The 17,408-nt window shown below is 40.2% G+C and overlaps 2 protein-coding genes across 2 annotated transcripts; one reads left to right on the top strand and one right to left on the bottom strand.

Moving 5' to 3' along the window:
* Positions 1-343: 343 nt before the first annotated feature.
* ncaph2 (non-SMC condensin II complex, subunit H2) lies at positions 344-8,449 on the bottom strand. Its single transcript, XM_084710472.1, has 20 exons — positions 8,300-8,449; positions 7,190-7,311; positions 6,854-6,955; positions 6,713-6,774; positions 6,461-6,542; positions 6,260-6,319; positions 5,760-5,839; positions 5,165-5,343; positions 4,689-4,816; positions 3,862-3,948; positions 3,671-3,734; positions 3,466-3,567; positions 3,326-3,370; positions 2,829-2,899; positions 2,578-2,692; positions 2,388-2,477; positions 2,068-2,117; positions 1,457-1,558; positions 1,196-1,345; positions 344-527 (listed from the first exon to the last, which is right to left on the bottom strand). Exons 2-20 carry the CDS (start codon positions 7,295-7,297, stop codon positions 399-401), a joined length of 1,806 nt encoding a protein of 601 aa, XP_084566598.1. The 5' UTR covers positions 7,298-7,311; positions 8,300-8,449; the 3' UTR covers positions 344-398.
* A 4,021-nt stretch (positions 8,450-12,470) lies between these two features.
* socs2 (suppressor of cytokine signaling 2) lies at positions 12,471-14,149 on the top strand. Its single transcript, XM_084710471.1, has 2 exons — positions 12,471-12,672; positions 13,674-14,149. Exons 1-2 carry the CDS (start codon positions 12,543-12,545, stop codon positions 14,147-14,149), a joined length of 606 nt encoding a protein of 201 aa, XP_084566597.1. The 5' UTR covers positions 12,471-12,542.
* Positions 14,150-17,408: the final 3,259 nt, after the last annotated feature.

Raw genomic sequence — 17,408 nt, 5'->3', positions numbered from 1 at the left:
CAAATCTGAGCAGGAAATCTAAATCATCTTGTAGCGTCTCCAGTGGACAGAGACACTGAAAATATGTGAATGAAACAGTGAACTCGTGTCTCCACAGAGAAAAAACAAACTGCAGGTTGTTTCTTTGGTTCTGAACTAACACATTTATGTTCAGCTTTTATTACAAATATTCATATTTAATAAAGTGTCTGAGGACAAAACTCATAATTCTCATTTTTTTATCATCACAAGAGACACGTCATGATTCAGAGAAGAAGAACAGAGAATGTATGAATGAACAATATTCATGTGTGAAGTAACAAAGAAATGGTCTTTAACACGTGTGTGTGTGTGTGTGTGTGTGTGTGTGTGTGTGTGTGTGTGTGTGTGTGTGTGTGTGTCTCTGTCTGTGTCTGTCTTCACTTTGTTGTCAGCAGAGTCTTGAATCTGTCCGTCGCTCTGTGAGTGCTGAGCAGAGTCAGTCCCATTGAGTCCACACTGTCCTCCAGACCTGCAGCGCTGTCCACCTCCACCGTGTAGTCGTTGGCCTGGAGACACACACACACACACACACACACACACACACACACACACACACACACACACACACACACACACACACACGATGAAGCTAAAACTCATCAGTCAGACAGACGAGGATCCAGATTCAAAGTGTTTACCTTCCACTAATGTTCCACTAATGTTCCACTAATGTTCCACTAATGTTCCTGTTTACATTCAGCTGTACAGACGATGACTTACATAATGTCGTATGTAGGGTTGGAAGTTTACTTTATAAATGTAATCTGATTACTGATTACCTGTTAAACCATGTAGTCAGTAATGTAATCCAAGTATCACAATATTAAAGTAATGTAACTGATTACTTTGTTACTTTTGGATTATAGTTAATATTAGCAGTTGGTCTTTCTTAAATATGAATATTTTCTGGTTTCTTTCCTCTCTGACAGTAAACTGAATTTCTTTGAGTTGTGGACAAAACGAGACATTTGAGGACGTCATGTTGGACTTTGAGAGACACGTTTCACCATTTTCTGACATTTTATGGACCAAACAACTAATCGATTAGTGGAGAAAATGATCAACTAGTTTTTCCACAACTGTCCCATAAGAAAGAAGAAGAAATAAGTCGTTGTTTAAATGTTGAAAAGGACACATGAAGAGATCAATCTGATTGATTGATTGATTGATTTACCAGCTGCAGGGAGGCCAGCAGATATTTGCAGGCTTCAAAATTGTCCAAACCGGTGACGATGGAGGCGAACGTCCTGCGGTGACCGACGGTGTTCAGAGCTCCAACGATCTGGTCGCCGTAATCGTGGATGCTAAACATGGGACGTTCCTCCTGGAGAACGTGGACACAGAGACAGACATCAGAGTGAGAACACGTTGATGGTTCTGTCCCGTGTGAGACCTGAGACGAGGACATACGTGGAGGACAGGTGGACAGTTTTACCTGCAGCTGCAGCTCCGGTCGGATCTTCTCCTCCCAGTCTTTGACTCTCTGAGACAGAGCCGTCTCCTGAGTGTAACCTCGACTGTTCACCACCAGCTGCTCCTGAACGCATCACACACACACACACACACACACACACACACACACACACACACACACACACACACACACACACACACACACACACACCAGTGTTAACACTGTTATTATCAAATATTTTATTATTTATACATTTTCAAGAGTTTGTATCATTTGTTTAAAACACATTTTAATTCATCTGTTTATTGATGTTTATTTATGACAGTGAATTCCTGAAACTGGAAAAAGTTTCATCATTTTTATGTTAAATATACCTTTCATCTTATTACAAACTACAAACCAAATTATTCTTTTTTCACAATAATCTTTTCTTGTTATAATAATTAATAATTTGTTGCAGAGTACAGCCTTAATATGAAAACGTTATTTAACATATTAAGGCCAGTGTAGTTTAAAAAAAAAAAGAAAAAGAGATCCGGGGGAGGGAGGTAACGTCTGAGACTGAAATATTAAACAGCAGAGGTTTGTGAGTTGTTTCTTGTGAATGAATGAATGAATTATTGATCACTCACCACTCGCAGCTTCACCAGATCTTCATAACTCAGTTCATCTCTCTGAATCTCTGTGAAACACAAAATATTAAGTTCATCACAGACAGGAAGGTTTTTACTCGTCCAATCACCTGATTACAGTTTAAACTCATCGATACACTGAAAAATCAAATCAACCTGAACTTTAAATTGTATTTTTCTTCATTATTTCAATGTTTATTTTTTAACTGTACAGCCTCAGTCTGACTTCAGTCTGACACTTTTTTTATGTTGTGCTCATTTTAAAGTGTAGTTTTCTTTACTTCTTCATGTCTCAGTGTGAGTGTTTGGTGTTTTGTTACCTGGTGAGATGAAGTCGTCTCCTCCAAACTCAGCTGGGATGTCGTCAGGTAACGCCTCGTGTTCGTTGTCTGAGTTGTCGTCGTCTCCACCTTTTAAAAATCATTTTAATAAACTTTAACAAATCACAAAACTGGGAATTATTTTTAATGGACTGAGGATGAAGGTGCAGATTTTCTTCTTTTTTTTTACCCAGCAGGTCGGGATGTCTGAATCCGTCCACAGGCTCCTCCCCCTGTTGTTCTGGCCCCGCCTCCTCCAGCTGCAGGAAGGTCTGCCTCAGTTCCTCATCAGAGACGACCACACCCTGAGTGACATCATAAACAGGATCAGACACACACATACAGTAACTGAAGATGATGACAGAGAGACAGACAGACAGACAGACAGACAGACAGACAGACAGACAGACAGACAGACAGACAGACAGACAGGTGTCGTACCGCTCTCCTGTACATCCTCTTCCTGCTCTTCAGTTTGTCTTTCATGGCGCTCAAATAAATGTTGTTCAGGTCTGAAACAAACAGACGTCGCAGTGAATAAGATAAAAATCTGATAATAATAATAATCAGACGTGTTGTTGTTGTTGTTGTTGTTGTGACACTTTATCTTCTTGTTTCTTCACATGAATCACAAACACGTTTTATTTCATTGTTTGAAATCACATTCTTACACTGCAGCTGTTTGAACAAACTGTTTTACACTAAATTAATGAAAGAAGACAACAATCTGACAGTAAACATGTCAAATACAAATACAGTAATCAATAACCAGCACAGGCTGCTGCTTTGTCACCAAACTCTTTAATAAAATCATGCAGTTCTGTGAGCTGCTGTCTCCGTCTCTTCTTCACTCATGTTTCACTCAAACATCAAACATGTCATCAGCTTGTTTCAGATCAATCAATCATGATTATTGGTAGTTTACAGATTTCTGTTACCTGTAAACGTGGGTCCATTTTTCAGTTTGTGCTCTGAAGAATCAACTGAAACAAACAAATTAAATCATTAGAAGTGAATTAACAACAGGACCCTTCATCAGATCAAACATTTCATTAAATTAAAGTGCGTCTGTTCTCACAGGTTCCTCTGAACCAGCTCCTGAAGTTCTGAAGTGACGCCGGTCGTTTCCTTTTCCTCTTCCCTCCGTCGTCCAGACCGTCAGGAACTCTGTAACATTTTCCTGACAAGGAAACACAGACAGAAGGTTCTATGAGTGACGAGAACGACACAACGTGACAGCGGTCTGAAGAACACCTGAGAGAGCAGAGCGGCGTGCAGGTCACCTGATGTTAGAGGTTTGTCCTCCCCGATGACGGCGTACGGGTCGTGGAGCGCCCACACATTCACCTGAAACAACAAACAGCTCAGAGAGTCACAGACAGACTTTTGTTTCTGCAATATGAAAAAGTTACTATATAAAGTCAGGATTTTATGAAAATGAAGTGATATTTGTAAAATAAAGTCATGAACGTACCGCAGGCCTCGGCTCCTCCTTCCTCCTCGGTATGTCGTCTTCGACCCGTCGTCTCTCTCTGATCAGCATCCTGCCTTCACCCGCAGCCTGAACACAAACAACATTAACATTAAACCCTCCAGAAATTTGGACTGAAGCTAAAAATGAATATATGATCACTGAGTGAAAATAAACATCCAGAACTGTTAGAAAATCTGTTCAAATCAGCTCATTCTGGGGACGAGAGACCACCGTTAATAAGACAAATATCCCCCTCTACAAACCAACCAAACTCCATTCATAAAATCAGTCATTTTAGCTGACAGAACACAGGAGCTGTTGGTCTGCTGCTGCCTCCAACTGTTAGTGTGTTTGTGTTGTTGTGTGACTTCTGTGTTCGTTCAGAGTCACAGAAGTCACACAACAACACAAACAAACCCGCAAAAAACAAGAACAGACCAACAACTCCTGTGTTCTCTGTGCTAAATTTACTGATTTTATCAATGAAGTTTGGTTGGTTTGTAGAGTGTGATGTTTGTCTTATATAACAGCGGTTTTCTGTCAGAAAGGTCTGTCTGACAGAAAGGTAAAGAGGTGAAAAGATTCTAAATTGATTGACTGTTTTTTTTAACACATATTCAAAGACGAGTCTGCAGCCTTGTTAAAAGCTCCGTGAGACTCTGATGATCACTGTTAATAAAACAACAGACTTCCTGTGTGAATAAACAAACAAACACATAAATAAATAAATAACATCACAGAACAAACAAACAAAGGAATCTAAAAGGATTCAGTCTCATCCTGCAGACAAAATCAAACTGGACTGAAAAGAGAAACAGAAGTGAGACCTGGTGTCTGTCCACATGTTCCTCTGGGTTCTGCTCCTGGTTCTGGTCCTGGTTCTGGTCCAGCTCCATGTTGTTGTCGTCTATAGGAAGGAACTGATCTGCAGCGTCTCCTCCGTTACCTTCAACATCTGCATCAGCTGGAGCTGCAGCAAGAATCAAACAGTGAAAAACAGCAGATTCGTTCTTTTAAATTCAGCTGATCATGTCTGACAGAGACAAATTCAGTTTAATAAACTCTTAAGTCTCTCTGGAAAATTGACAAAACTGAAGTCAAAGTCAAAACTTCAGTTTTTTTTTCTCCTAATCCTCCACAGTGTTCTGTTCTGTCTGAGGTATTTTCTGATTTGCTTTATGATTAAATGTCTTTTTAAGACGTTTGTTTGTGCTGAGGAGAGACATGTAGTCACAGGTTTTTCTGTTCTCTGACTCACCACTTCAGTTTGCAGCTTCTGTTAAAGTGTGTTAACGTTTCTTACCTTGTTGTTGTTGTTGTTGTTGTTGTTGTTGTTGTTGCTGCAGACCATCTCCAGGATGTTTGTCCAGCAGCAGTCTGGAAGCAGCTGATCCCAGCGTGAAGAGGATCAGATCTTCATCTCCTGGGATGAAAATGTTGATCCTGAAGTCCTTCTGACTGCACAGAACCTCCCCTTTAAGACTGAGACACACACACACACAAACACACACACACACACACACACACACACACACACACATACGTTTCAGTTTGACACATATGAACACACTGTGATAAAAGTAAAAAACTAAAAGTGATGCTAAATATTTGAACAAAGCTGATCTGTCAAACCGTTTAGATCTATAAAGTAAAAAAAAAATCTGTTCAGTACACAGATATGTAAACAAATGTTTACATTTAGAAACAGGACTGATGTCAGATCAGTTCTCTGTATTGTTGAAAATGTCTCTGAGTCAAAGTTCTGATCAGAGAGTCAACAGACAAAAACAGGAATTCAGGTCAGTTTGATGAAAACAAACCAAGAAAGTGTTCAGAAATAAACTGTCATGTTGGAATCGATCATTAAAGATAAAATCAGAGTTTGTCTCCAGACTGACCTGATGAGAGGCAGCTTGTGTTTCTCTGAGGACTCTGGAGGAATCAGAGACTCAGGAGGAAGAGGAGCCACGCTGGTCGTCTGGACAGGAAACGCATCACACATCAGAAACATACACAGAAACAGGTCGAAACTGTGTTCACAGAGAGTGAGACAGGTCTGAAACTGTGTGTGTCCAGACAGTGAGACAGGTCTGAAACTGTGTGTGTCCAGACAGTGAGACAGGTCTGAAACTGTGTGTGTCCAGAGAGTGAGACAGGTCTGAAACTGTGTGTGTCCAGACAGTGAGACAGGTCTGAAACTGTGTTCACAGAGAGTGAGACAGGTCTGAAACTGTGTTCACAGAGAGTGAGACAGGTCTGAAACTGTGTGTGTCCAGACAGTGAGACAGGTCTGAAACTGTGTTCACAGAGAGTGAGACAGGTCTGAAACTGTGTTCACAGACAGTGAGACAGGTCTGAAACTGTGTGTGTCCAGACAGTGAGACAGGTCTGAACTGACCGTGTTACAGTCTTTGTTGTTCTGCGAGTCCTCGGAGGCGTCGAGGTCCAGAGGACTGAACTGAGGAGACAAACAGACGCTGATGTGAACTCTAGTCTTTCTGATGTTTCCTGTTTTAAAACATTCTGACCTCACAAAGACACACAGTTAATTTTATAATACATTATAAGAACTGGTCTGCAGTCAGTTTGTGTTTCTCACCACAGCGACATCGTCAGCGTCGTGGTCGTTCGCTGCTCCGTCTGCATCGTCCTCCTGAGACGCCGCTGCCTGTTTGTTCCGTCTGTCAGGAACAATGAGGAAACAAACTTTTTATTACAAGTTTACAACACAGATACAGATCGTTGCTTTGATGGGCGAGTGATTTTTTTTTTAATGTAACATTTAAGACGTCAACTCCATCAGATTTTCCATCTGACGTTGAATAAAAACTGTAATCAGTCGGAGGTTTACTTCTTGTTCTTGTCATTGATGTACTCCAGAGTTTGATAAACCAGACTGTGCAGCAGCTCCACCTGAAACAGACGGTGACGTTCAATATGAGCCGTTTTAAATAAAGTTTAAATTGTCTTTATGTGTGTTTGTTTTATGGACCTTCTTGCTGTAGATGCAGGCGGAGCCTTGAATCAACAGAGCTGCTTCTGCAAAGTTCAGTCGGGTTTTTCCTCCATCAAACGTGATGCACATCTCATCCAACTGCAGACAACAAACAGACACAAACACAGGTCAGATTATTACAACCAGTATGTCACTGTTGATTATTGTATCAGTTAACAGATTAATTAATTTATCCTGCTTCGGTCTCATCACTTGGAAAATAATTGAAAAAATAGATCCAGACATCTGGAGCACGTGGACAAAATAATTAATCAATAAAACATGAAAAGTGTGTGAATATAAACAAATACACAGCTGATTTTATGACTTCACCTCCTCTAAATAGTCATTCAGCTCTGACGCCACGTCGATGTCCCAGTTCTTGGTGAGCTCTCTGATTGGCTGCAGCAGGTGAGCGAATCTGTTCTCTGTGGACTCCATGACTCCACACCTCGCTGCCAAGAATTAAAATATTAAAATCTGTTGGGTTTTTTTTAAACAATGTAAAAGTACTGCTGCACTGAAAAGTCATGAACAAAATGTAGTCAGTCATCATGCAGAGTTCTATCTTCAAATACACTCAGTGGTCACTTTATTAGGTTCACCTGTACAATCTGATGCCAGTCAACACAGTCGCTCTGCCATTAATTCAACCTTCATAAAGATTATAATGTTCAGCTTTTGTTGATACGCTACAATGGACAGTATTACTGACTCAGCTGTATGATATAGTAAAAAATAAAAAGTCACATTTCAATTGTTTGATTCAGAAAATTTTAATGATCAAAACTATTTAATCCTTTTAATCAGTCCGAACATGTGGAGAACACGGACCGACCTGTTTGGACTGATTTTTTTAAGTATTGTCATAACCAATCAATCTGCTGATCATTTTCTCCACCAATCATTTAGTTTTTTGATCAATAAAATATCAGAAAATGTTGATCAAAGTCCAAGATGACGTCCTCAAATGTCTTGTTTTGTCAAAAACTCAAAGATATTCAGTTTACTGTCGGAAAGAAGTAAAGAAACCAGAAAATATTCACATTTAAGAAGCTGAAATCAGAGACTTTATTTATGTAGGTTAAGTGAAAATTTATGTAGGTTAAGTGAAAATTAAGCGTTACATTACATGACATTAAGCGAGCACCGATTAACGTTTAACGTTACTGTAACCCCGGCAGATTGTAACTGAACATTGATTAATTTAAATCTATGAACTGATCTCCTGTCAGATGAAATGATCCCGAAACAAACTGAAGTGACAATAAACGACAGATTTTTAACCGTAGTTCAAACAGACGCACGGCGACAGTTTGAATATAAAGTCACTTTAATCTTTCTGATCCCAGACTGTCGATAAACCGACACTTAATAACGTTAAACTGACGTTAACGTGAAGTTTCTGCGGTTGTTTTCAGAGAAAATGAGAAAAAGACTCACCGTGACGAGCTGACAGAGCTCAGCTAAATGTTGTGTAGCAGTTAGCAAAACAGTCAAACAACCCGCGCAACTTTCTTCTTCACTGATTTTCTTCTTCTTCTTCTTCTTCTTCTTCTGTACCAAAGTGAAACCTCCACAGCGCCACCTGCTGTACGGAAGGACGAACATCAGGACTTCATACCGGTGATGGAAGAAGTTACAAGTAAAAGTAACTATTAACAAATGTTTTTTAATATATTTTTATATATACATATAATATATTTATATATATATGTTGTATATGTAATATGTAACATGTGTTATATGTGTAAATGATGACTGTCTGTCTCTCTGTCTGTCTCTCAGTCTGTCTGTCTCTCTGTCTATCTCTGTCTGTCTGTCTCTCTGTCTGTCTCTCTGTCTGTCTGTCTGTCTCTCTGTCTGTCTCTCTGTCTGTCTGTCTCTCTGTGTGTGTCCCTGTGTGTCTCTCTGTCTGTCTGTCTCTCTGTCTGTCTCTCAGTCTGTCTGTCTGTCTCTCTGTCTGTCTCTCAGTCTGTCTGTCTCTCTGTCTGTGTCCCTGTGTGTCTCTCTGTGTGTCTGTCTCTCTGTCTGTCTCTCAGTCTGTCTGTCTGTCTCTCTGTCTGTCTCTCTGTCTGTCTGTCTGTCTCTCTGTCTGTCTCTCAGTCTGTCTGTCTGTCTCTCAGTCTGTCTCTCTGTCTGTCTCTCAGTCTGTCTGTCTCTCTGTGTGTCTCTGCACTCAGTGACCCGCTGTTGCTGCAGGAGCCTCTCAAAAACATCTCTGCACGTGCATTCAACCTTTAATTTGAATATCTCAGAGAGCACCTGAAGGCACCGCGTGTGTGTGTGTGCGTGTGTGTGTGTGTGTGTGTGTGTGTGTGTGTGTGTGTGTCGGTCCACCTTAAATCGCTGCTCGCTGCACCACGTGACCATATTCCTGGAAAGTTCCTGGAAACGCTTCTTTTGTGTTGCTGCTGATATCTGTCGGTTATCAGGCGGCTCGGTGGACTCGGTGTGTCCACAGCTCGGTGACGGACACACGGACACCATGTTCGGGACACACACGGTTTTGCGGTTCCTCTGTGGAACACGGACATAAATAAACCAGTGTTCTCCTGTTTGTTTGTTTGTTCTGTGACTGACACATCCGAGGCTTTTATTTTGTCGACGTCTGAACCTCCAACCCGCCGTCAGCGAGCAGAGGAGAAATAAACACACACATGTAGTTAACATGTTCCCGCTGACATGTCGGAGGCTACACTGACATCTCTTCTGCTAAGCTAACAGCTAACGGCTAACAGCAAACCTCAGGTACGTTTCACTCTATTTTACACATCAACATCAAGTCAAATCAGCCGGCAGCCGAGGGGTCGTTAAATTCGTCAAATAATGAATGGAATTTGGCGCAGTTCGATAGTTCTCTTCGTTCCCCACTAGAACAGAACAGTACAGGTGCTTTAACTGGATCAGCGCGTCTGTCCGTTACATGTATAATAAACCATTTATCCATCTATTTTAATGGTAGGTATCTTGGTAGATTCTGCGGGCAGAATTTCACGTTACACCAAATTCTATTCAAGATTTTAATAATTTAACATCGTCTCGGTTTCCTGCTGGCATGTAAATCTGCTCGAAAATAAAATTCTATTTTTTTCTGTTCTTCACAGTCTATTCTGACATTCTGCCTACAAAAATCAGAATTTACTAAGATATCTGTCGTTAAGACACGTGGAGTGTTAAAAGAGAAATGGATATATCGGGCTACGAGCGGAGGGATTCATCTCTGTGAACCAAACTCTATTCAACATTTTAACAATTTGATGTCGTAAACCTGCGAGGTAACAAAATTATATTTTTGTGTGTTTTTCACAGTCCACTTTGAACTTCTGCACACAAAAATCTGAATTTATTACAATATTTAATATAAAGATCGATATATAGACGTCTATTACTTAGCCAGCTGTACTGTGTTCTGGTCTTGAATTTGTTCTCTGAAGAAAATAAGCAAGTTGTATCAAATTAATTATTTTATTAATTTAATTGCCGGCTGGTGTTAAAATCTGCTGTCAAATAAAATGACACTATACTGTTTGTATTACAGTCCAGTCTTCATTTCTGCAGAAAAGTAGCAATTCACCCAACAGTGTCAGCTTACACACAGAGAGAGCTGACACTTTACACCAAACTCTATTCTATTCTATAGCAATTTGACATCACCTCAATTTTCTGCTGACATTTAAACTTGCTATAAAATATTTGTGTGTGTGTGTGTGTGTGTGTGTTCTTCACAGTCTACTCTGAAATTCTGCCCACAAAAAGTAGCATTTGCCAAGATCTCTGTCGTTAACATACGCGGATAGTAAAAAGAGGAATAAATTATCTGTCCATGTATTCAGAGTCTTAGTAATTTGACTTTGACTTGGTTTTCTGCTGACATATTTTTGTGTTGTTCACAGTCCAGTGTGAAATTCTGCTCAGAATTTACTACAATATTTAATGTAAAAAAAAAATGAATAGATGTTTATTATTAATTTTAACTGACAAGCACCAGGACTGTTGCCTGGCCTTGAATTTGTTCTCTCACATTGTATCAAACTACATTCATTATTTTATTAATTTAACTGCAGGCTGCTGCTGCTGATATTATGTTGTTTGATTCTTTAATATAGATGAAGAGACAAAAATGAACAGATCATCTGGCCCACACCAAATTCTATTCAAAATTTTAGCAATTTGACATCAACTCAGTTTCCTGCTGACGTGTAAACCTGCTGAAAAATAAAATGACATGTATTGTGTTCTTCACAGTCCACTATGAAATTCTGAACACAAAAGACAGCATTTACTAAAAAGCCTAATGTTAAGATGGATAGAAGGTTTTTATTCACCAAAGAGCTCCTGTATGTTTGTCTCATCTTAAATTTGTCTATTTTTCTAGTGAGACTGTTTCATTACAACAAATTATTTTCCAAAGTCTTGCAATTTTACATCTCATCTGTGGTCGGCATAGAGAATAATTCTCTGACTCTGAAATGGAGACATCTATCACTTTATGCAAAATTCTGCTCAAAATCCTGTCAGTTTCATGTCACCACATTAAAACCTGCTATGAAATAAAATTATTTTCTTTTTCTTTGCAGAGTCAACTCCTAAATTACATAAATCAAAGCATCCAATCAGTATTGTGAGAGAAAGAGAGATTACAGTCAACATTATTAATTCACATGAGGTGGTTTATTAGAATAAAGTACCAACACTGTCACCTGCGTCACACCAAACTTTATTCAAAATTCTAGCAATTTAAGGTCACCTAGATTGTTGGCTGCTGTACAGATATGCTTTAAATAAAAACTACAGTTTCTTTTTGTTTATTACTGTCTACTCTTCAGTCCTGCATCCAGTAAAAAACAAACCCTGTAATACTTTAAGACTGATAAAGGTTTGTTATGTAATAACAAAGGGACTAACAATAGATACAGAGGTCATTGTATTAACACAGAACAAAACAATAACCACCACTGTTACTGTTGTGGAAGCAAAGAGTCCAGTTTGAACAAATGAACTGTATTAAAACCTCACATGAGAATCTTTTCCACTTATAAGAATAATGTTTTCACACTGTTTCCTGATCCATCTCATGTCTGAAAATAAGACTAAATCAATATTTATGACATCTCATCACGTCTTTATTATATTTTTGTCATGTCCTCCGAAATTTATGACATCATGTAAAGTGGTTTGTTTTAGCTTAAGTCAAATGTTATTGCTGATTATTTTCTTAAATTATTGTTTTGTAAGTTCATGTCTGAGGTTTCATCTTCAAATGTCTTGTTTTGTCCGCCACATCACCAAATAGAGTTCAGCATTTTTGTCAGAAAAATCACTTCAATGATTCATCAGTTATGGGAAGAACGTCTAGTTTTGTGCTGCTGAGTGACTCACTAGTTTGCAGAATTAAATATAAAATCCTGCTGATGTGTAAAAAGTCTCTGATCCTCCTCTGATAGGTGGTCAATGTTTGATCAGTATTATCCTAAACTAGCACATTTTTTAATGTAGTTTGGTTTGAGAGGACAGAGACGAGTCTCCAGTAAATTTATTGAAACAGTTTGGATTTGATTTTTTTCCAGACCAGAACAGACCAGTTCAGACCAGTTTAGAGGGCGGTGCATCTCGTCTGGCTGCTGCAGACCTCGTCCATGTCTGAGCTGTGGGCCTAACACTAGGCTGGATCTGGATCTGTCCAATGACCTGCCAGTCCTCCACAGAGTCCACAGAAACCATCGAGAGCGACAGACGAGCCAACAACAACTCCAGGGCTGTGGAATCGGACGAGAACCGCATCGCCTTAGCCATGAAGGACCTCAAGAACACAGGTGGGACGAGGAGTCATCATCGTACGCAGGCTGTGATTGGCTGCTGCTGTGACTGAAATCAATAACAAACAGCCCACTGCCCCGAAACACTGCAGGGAGAGTGTTCAGGGCAACAACCGTTTGTTTTCAGGATAAAAAATGGACATTTTTCAGACTAGTGGGTTTCGGAACAATGGGCTGTCCCCGAACTGAGATGCACACTCTGGCAAATAAGGGTTCCCAAAGGGTTCTTCCTGAAGGGCTGAAGTTCTACCCAGAACCATTTGCTTCTGAAGAACAATTTTTTGAAGAAAGGGTTCGTCAAGGGTTCTTTGTAAGACAAAGGGTTCCAGTAAGAACCCTTTTCATCCAAAGAACCCTTTTTAGAGGAAAGAGTTCTTCAAGCATTGTTGAAATCCCTGAAGAACTCTTTCATTTAGGACAAAAGGGTTCTCTGTAGAATCCTATGAGTGTGTTCTAGATAAAATCCTCAGAACATAAAAAGATTCTTGATAGAACCTCAGTGTCTTCCAGATAAATATAATCTTGGAATATAAAAATATTCTCAGTAGAACCTTGAATGTGTTCTAGATAGAACTCTTTGAATATAAAAACATTTACGGTACGAGTGGGATCTTGTTGGTACCCTTAGAATGTGAAGCAGTTCTGGATAGAACCTCCAGAAAGGGTTCTAGGTGGAACTGTTGCACAATAGAAGGATTCTCTGTAGAACCTCTTGTAGGAGGTTCTGGCTGGAACCTTTCACGTATGGCACAGATGGTAGGTAGAAATATCTGTAAGGGTTCCAAGTGAATCCTCCATGAAAGGTTCTAACAGGAATCAAAGAGAAAAGGGTTCTCCTATAGGAACAAGCTGTAGAACCCTTTATGGTTCTAATTAGCATATTTATTTGAAGAGTGTAGATTGGGTTACGTATATAACCACAGTTCTATGAAAACTGAAAGACAGATATCAGGATAATCCCGATCAATAACTCACTCTGTGTCTCTCTGTGGTGTCAGGCTGGTACTGGGGCAGTCTGACCGCTAACGAGGCCAAAGAGATCCTCCAGGACGCCTCCGAGGGAACCTTCCTGGTGCGGGACAGCTCTCAGAGGGACTACCTGTTCACCATCTCCGCCATGACGTCGGCGGGTCCCACCAACCTTCGGATTGAGTACAAACACGGTAAATTCAAACTGGACTCGGTGGTGCTGGTGAAGCCGAAGCTGAAGCAGTTTGACAGCGTGGTCCACCTGGTGGAGCACTATGTCCAGCTGTCCAGGACCAGCGACAAGTCCTCATCGAACTCTCAGCCGTCTGCATTGCCGCCCAACGGCACGGTGCAACTACTGCTCACCAAACCCGTGTACACGGCCACGCCATCGCTACAGCACCTCTGTCGAATCGCCATCAACAGGACGACGCGGCGGGTCGATGACCTGCCGCTACCCAACAGACTGAAGGACTACCTGACGGACTACACCTACAACGTGTAGAGAAGGAGCCGGACTACACCTACAACGTGTAGGACTACGCTACAAGATGCTACACCTACTTTGTGTAGAGACGGAGTGAGACGACTACACCGTGTAGCCAGAGCAGGACCACATTACAACATTAAGGACTACACCTACATGTAGAGACGCAGCAGGACTACATCACACTGTGGAAGAATACGGGTGCAATGACTCAGAGGTGTGCAGTGCCCATCTGACTACTGACTAATCCCAGCATGCCCTGCTTCTACAGGACAAGGACACACAACACTGAGTGAGTGTGACGGCTGGAGGTTCGGTTCATGTTCTGCTCCACATACTTGTACTGCACTGCAGTAAGTACCTGTACTGTGTGTACTGCAGTTGAAGCCGTCAGTTCTGCTCTGAGGTGAAGTAACTGACCACTCCTTAGTACGTCAGTGGTTCTCAAATCGATGATCACCAGAGATACTGCACATGATCTTAATTTTTCACCTGTTGTTGAAAAACTGCATTCAGATTTGGGCTGCAGCTAATCATTATTTTTATTATTGATTTGTTTAAAAAATGTCAGAAATGTTTTTAAAATGTCTGTTATAATTTAAAAAACTACAAACATTCGATTATCAAAACAGCTGCAGACTTATTTTCTGCCTGTTGACTGATTGATTAAGTAATATTTGCAGCTCTAATTCAGGGTTCCATGCCGTTGTTCCAACAGCTCATTGTTCCGAAACTGCAAATGTCTCATTGGACCCAAAGCCCATTTGTCCGACGGCCTGTGATCCCCAAAACAAACAATGATTGCACCAAAAATACACACTCATCCTAACAACTGCAGGGAGAGTGTGTATTTTCAGGGCAATGGGCATAAATATAACTCTGGTTTGTGGTGTTAATTAGGGGACTGCCCATTGTTCCAAAACCCCAATAGTCCAGACAAAAGCCCAATTTTCCAGTAAATGCGAATTTTCTGAAAAATGTCTCATTGGACCCAAAGCCCATTTGTCCAACAGCCCGCCATCTCAAAAACAAGCGCCCATTTCCCCAAAAATACAGACTCTGCCTGCAGTTGTTAGAGGTAGTGTGTATTTTTGGTAATACTGCCATTGCAGTTGTTGGAAAAATGGACTTTTGTCCAGACTGTTGGGGTTTCGGAACAATGGGCAGTCCCTTAATCGACACCCCAAACCAGAGTTACATATATAACCACAGTTCTATGAATGCTGAAAGTCCTGAATGTAACATCTGGATTTTGACAAACGTCTCACTGATTGTTGCTGGATTTTTAAGTTTAACGCAGAATAAATACTTGACGGTTTAAAACATCTGATAATCATATTTTGTTTTTTTACATCAGAACATAAAGATTTTTGATGTTTGATGTCGCAGAGGTCAATAACAGAATCAATCAATATCTGAGACATAACAACGATGTATTGGATTATTTTTCTACGATGAAAATTCAGAAGATTGTTTGCAGTTTTCATCACAGAGATTTTTGTATTGATTTTACAGCAGAGTCACAGAAAATATCTGATACAAACAGACTGGTCGGTTTAATCACATGTTGCGTTCATGGTCATAAAGTTTTGGTTGAACTCTTTCGAGCAGGTAACAACATTTGAAACTCTTGCAGTACTTTTCCAAACAATATTAACAAAAAGAAGATTAGACAAACTGCTGTTATAAGCTGTTAACCTCGTGATTAATGTGATTAATTAATGCCACATTTTTAACCTGAGCTGCTTTTTCCTGGAAACTCGATCACTCATTTAAAAAAAAAATTCTGAAATTATAGACCGTAAAATTAAAGTGAAACTGTTTCAAAATGACATTTAATGAAGAGTTTCATAAACGTGAATGAGGTGAAAGAAACCTAAAATAAAAAGAAATGCATCATTTTCTCGTCTTGTAAACAGAAACTGTTTTCACTGCTAGAATCAACATTTCCTCGAGTCACTCTAGTTTGTTGTTCATACCTACAAACACAGGAAATGGAGTCCTCTGATTGGCTGCTGGACGACCATGAAAAGTTCACTTGTGTCCAAACGTTTGTGAGGCAGCGGGACGAGGTTTTCCCGATCGATGAGCTGCGTAGAAAACAAACAGACAACGTGTTGTTGATGTTTTTTTCCGCTGAACTCACGTCAGAGTCGGAGCTTTAATGAGTGAGAGTTTGTTTGACCCCTCTGGGCTCCTGTTAGACTTTGTTCCTGCTGGATGTAGTAACTCTGGAGCTCCGAACCAATCAGATCGCAGAAAAACAAAGAGAGCCGGCGACACATGGGACCAGTTAGCGCTGCCGTGTGCTACAAGGTCACATTTCAACTGATTGGTGTCCAGATGAGATTTATTTATTTACACTCGGTCACATATCTGCAGATCACAAGTTCAGGAAAGGAAAGAAAAACTTTTTTTGATCTTTCTTTGTAGAGATTTTCCATTTAACGTCCAGAACATTAAGTTGGAACTATGTGCTCAAAGATAAAAGTAACGACATCCAAACCAAACAGATGACATAAAAATAAATAAACGCGTACACAAAAACAAACAGGCAAACAAAAAACAACAGAACGATCACATCATAGTGCATCTAAGCACAGACTGGACAGGTAAAGTGTTCACCTGGTCTGTTCATGGTTCCCAGGTTTGATTAAATCTCTCAGTGGAGCTTGATGTTCTGCATCACGTCTTTGAGCCGCTGGTTGTGTGATGGTGGAAACTAAAACTAAAGTGAACATCTTCTGTAGATGAGCAGGCAGATTAAAATCACCTGGAGCTCAGAGAACAAGAAGACATAATATTACAGCTGAATGTCCTGGAAATAGTTTCAGAGAAGGACGAGCAGGAAGGAACAGGAAAGTGATGCTGTCCTGTCACACACAGCACTGACGTTTGGAAATATTCTCACAAGTTCAGTCTAAAACAACTGTAGCCGATGCCTCGAGTAGAGGAGGAAGGAATCCTAGAAAGGGCCACGTTCCATTCCTTATCTGACAGTGGGACCCCTTAGTCATTTTTCTAATCATTGTTGAAGATGAGATGTAGAACAGGACGATGTCTATCTATAATCTGAGCAAAGATCAATGAGACGCTGCTCTTGTTCGTCATATTAACGCCTAACAAAGTTTCCAAGCAAGATAGTTTGAAAATGAGCACAGATACACAGCGTGTGGACATTTTGAGACAAACATTTCTTTGTTTATTAGTTGCATTTCAGTCAAGTTTAAGTGCAAATTTAAACAAAACCTTTAAAAAATAATGTAAATAAAATATG

This window comes from Lutjanus erythropterus, chromosome 22, assembly GCF_056507025.1.
Source record: "Lutjanus erythropterus isolate fLutEry1 chromosome 22, fLutEry1.hap2, whole genome shotgun sequence".
Taxonomy (NCBI): domain Eukaryota; kingdom Metazoa; phylum Chordata; class Actinopteri; order Lutjaniformes; family Lutjanidae; genus Lutjanus; species Lutjanus erythropterus.
The sequence above is the reverse complement of the archived record's forward strand: the minus strand, read 5'-3'. Positions and strand labels throughout refer to the sequence as shown.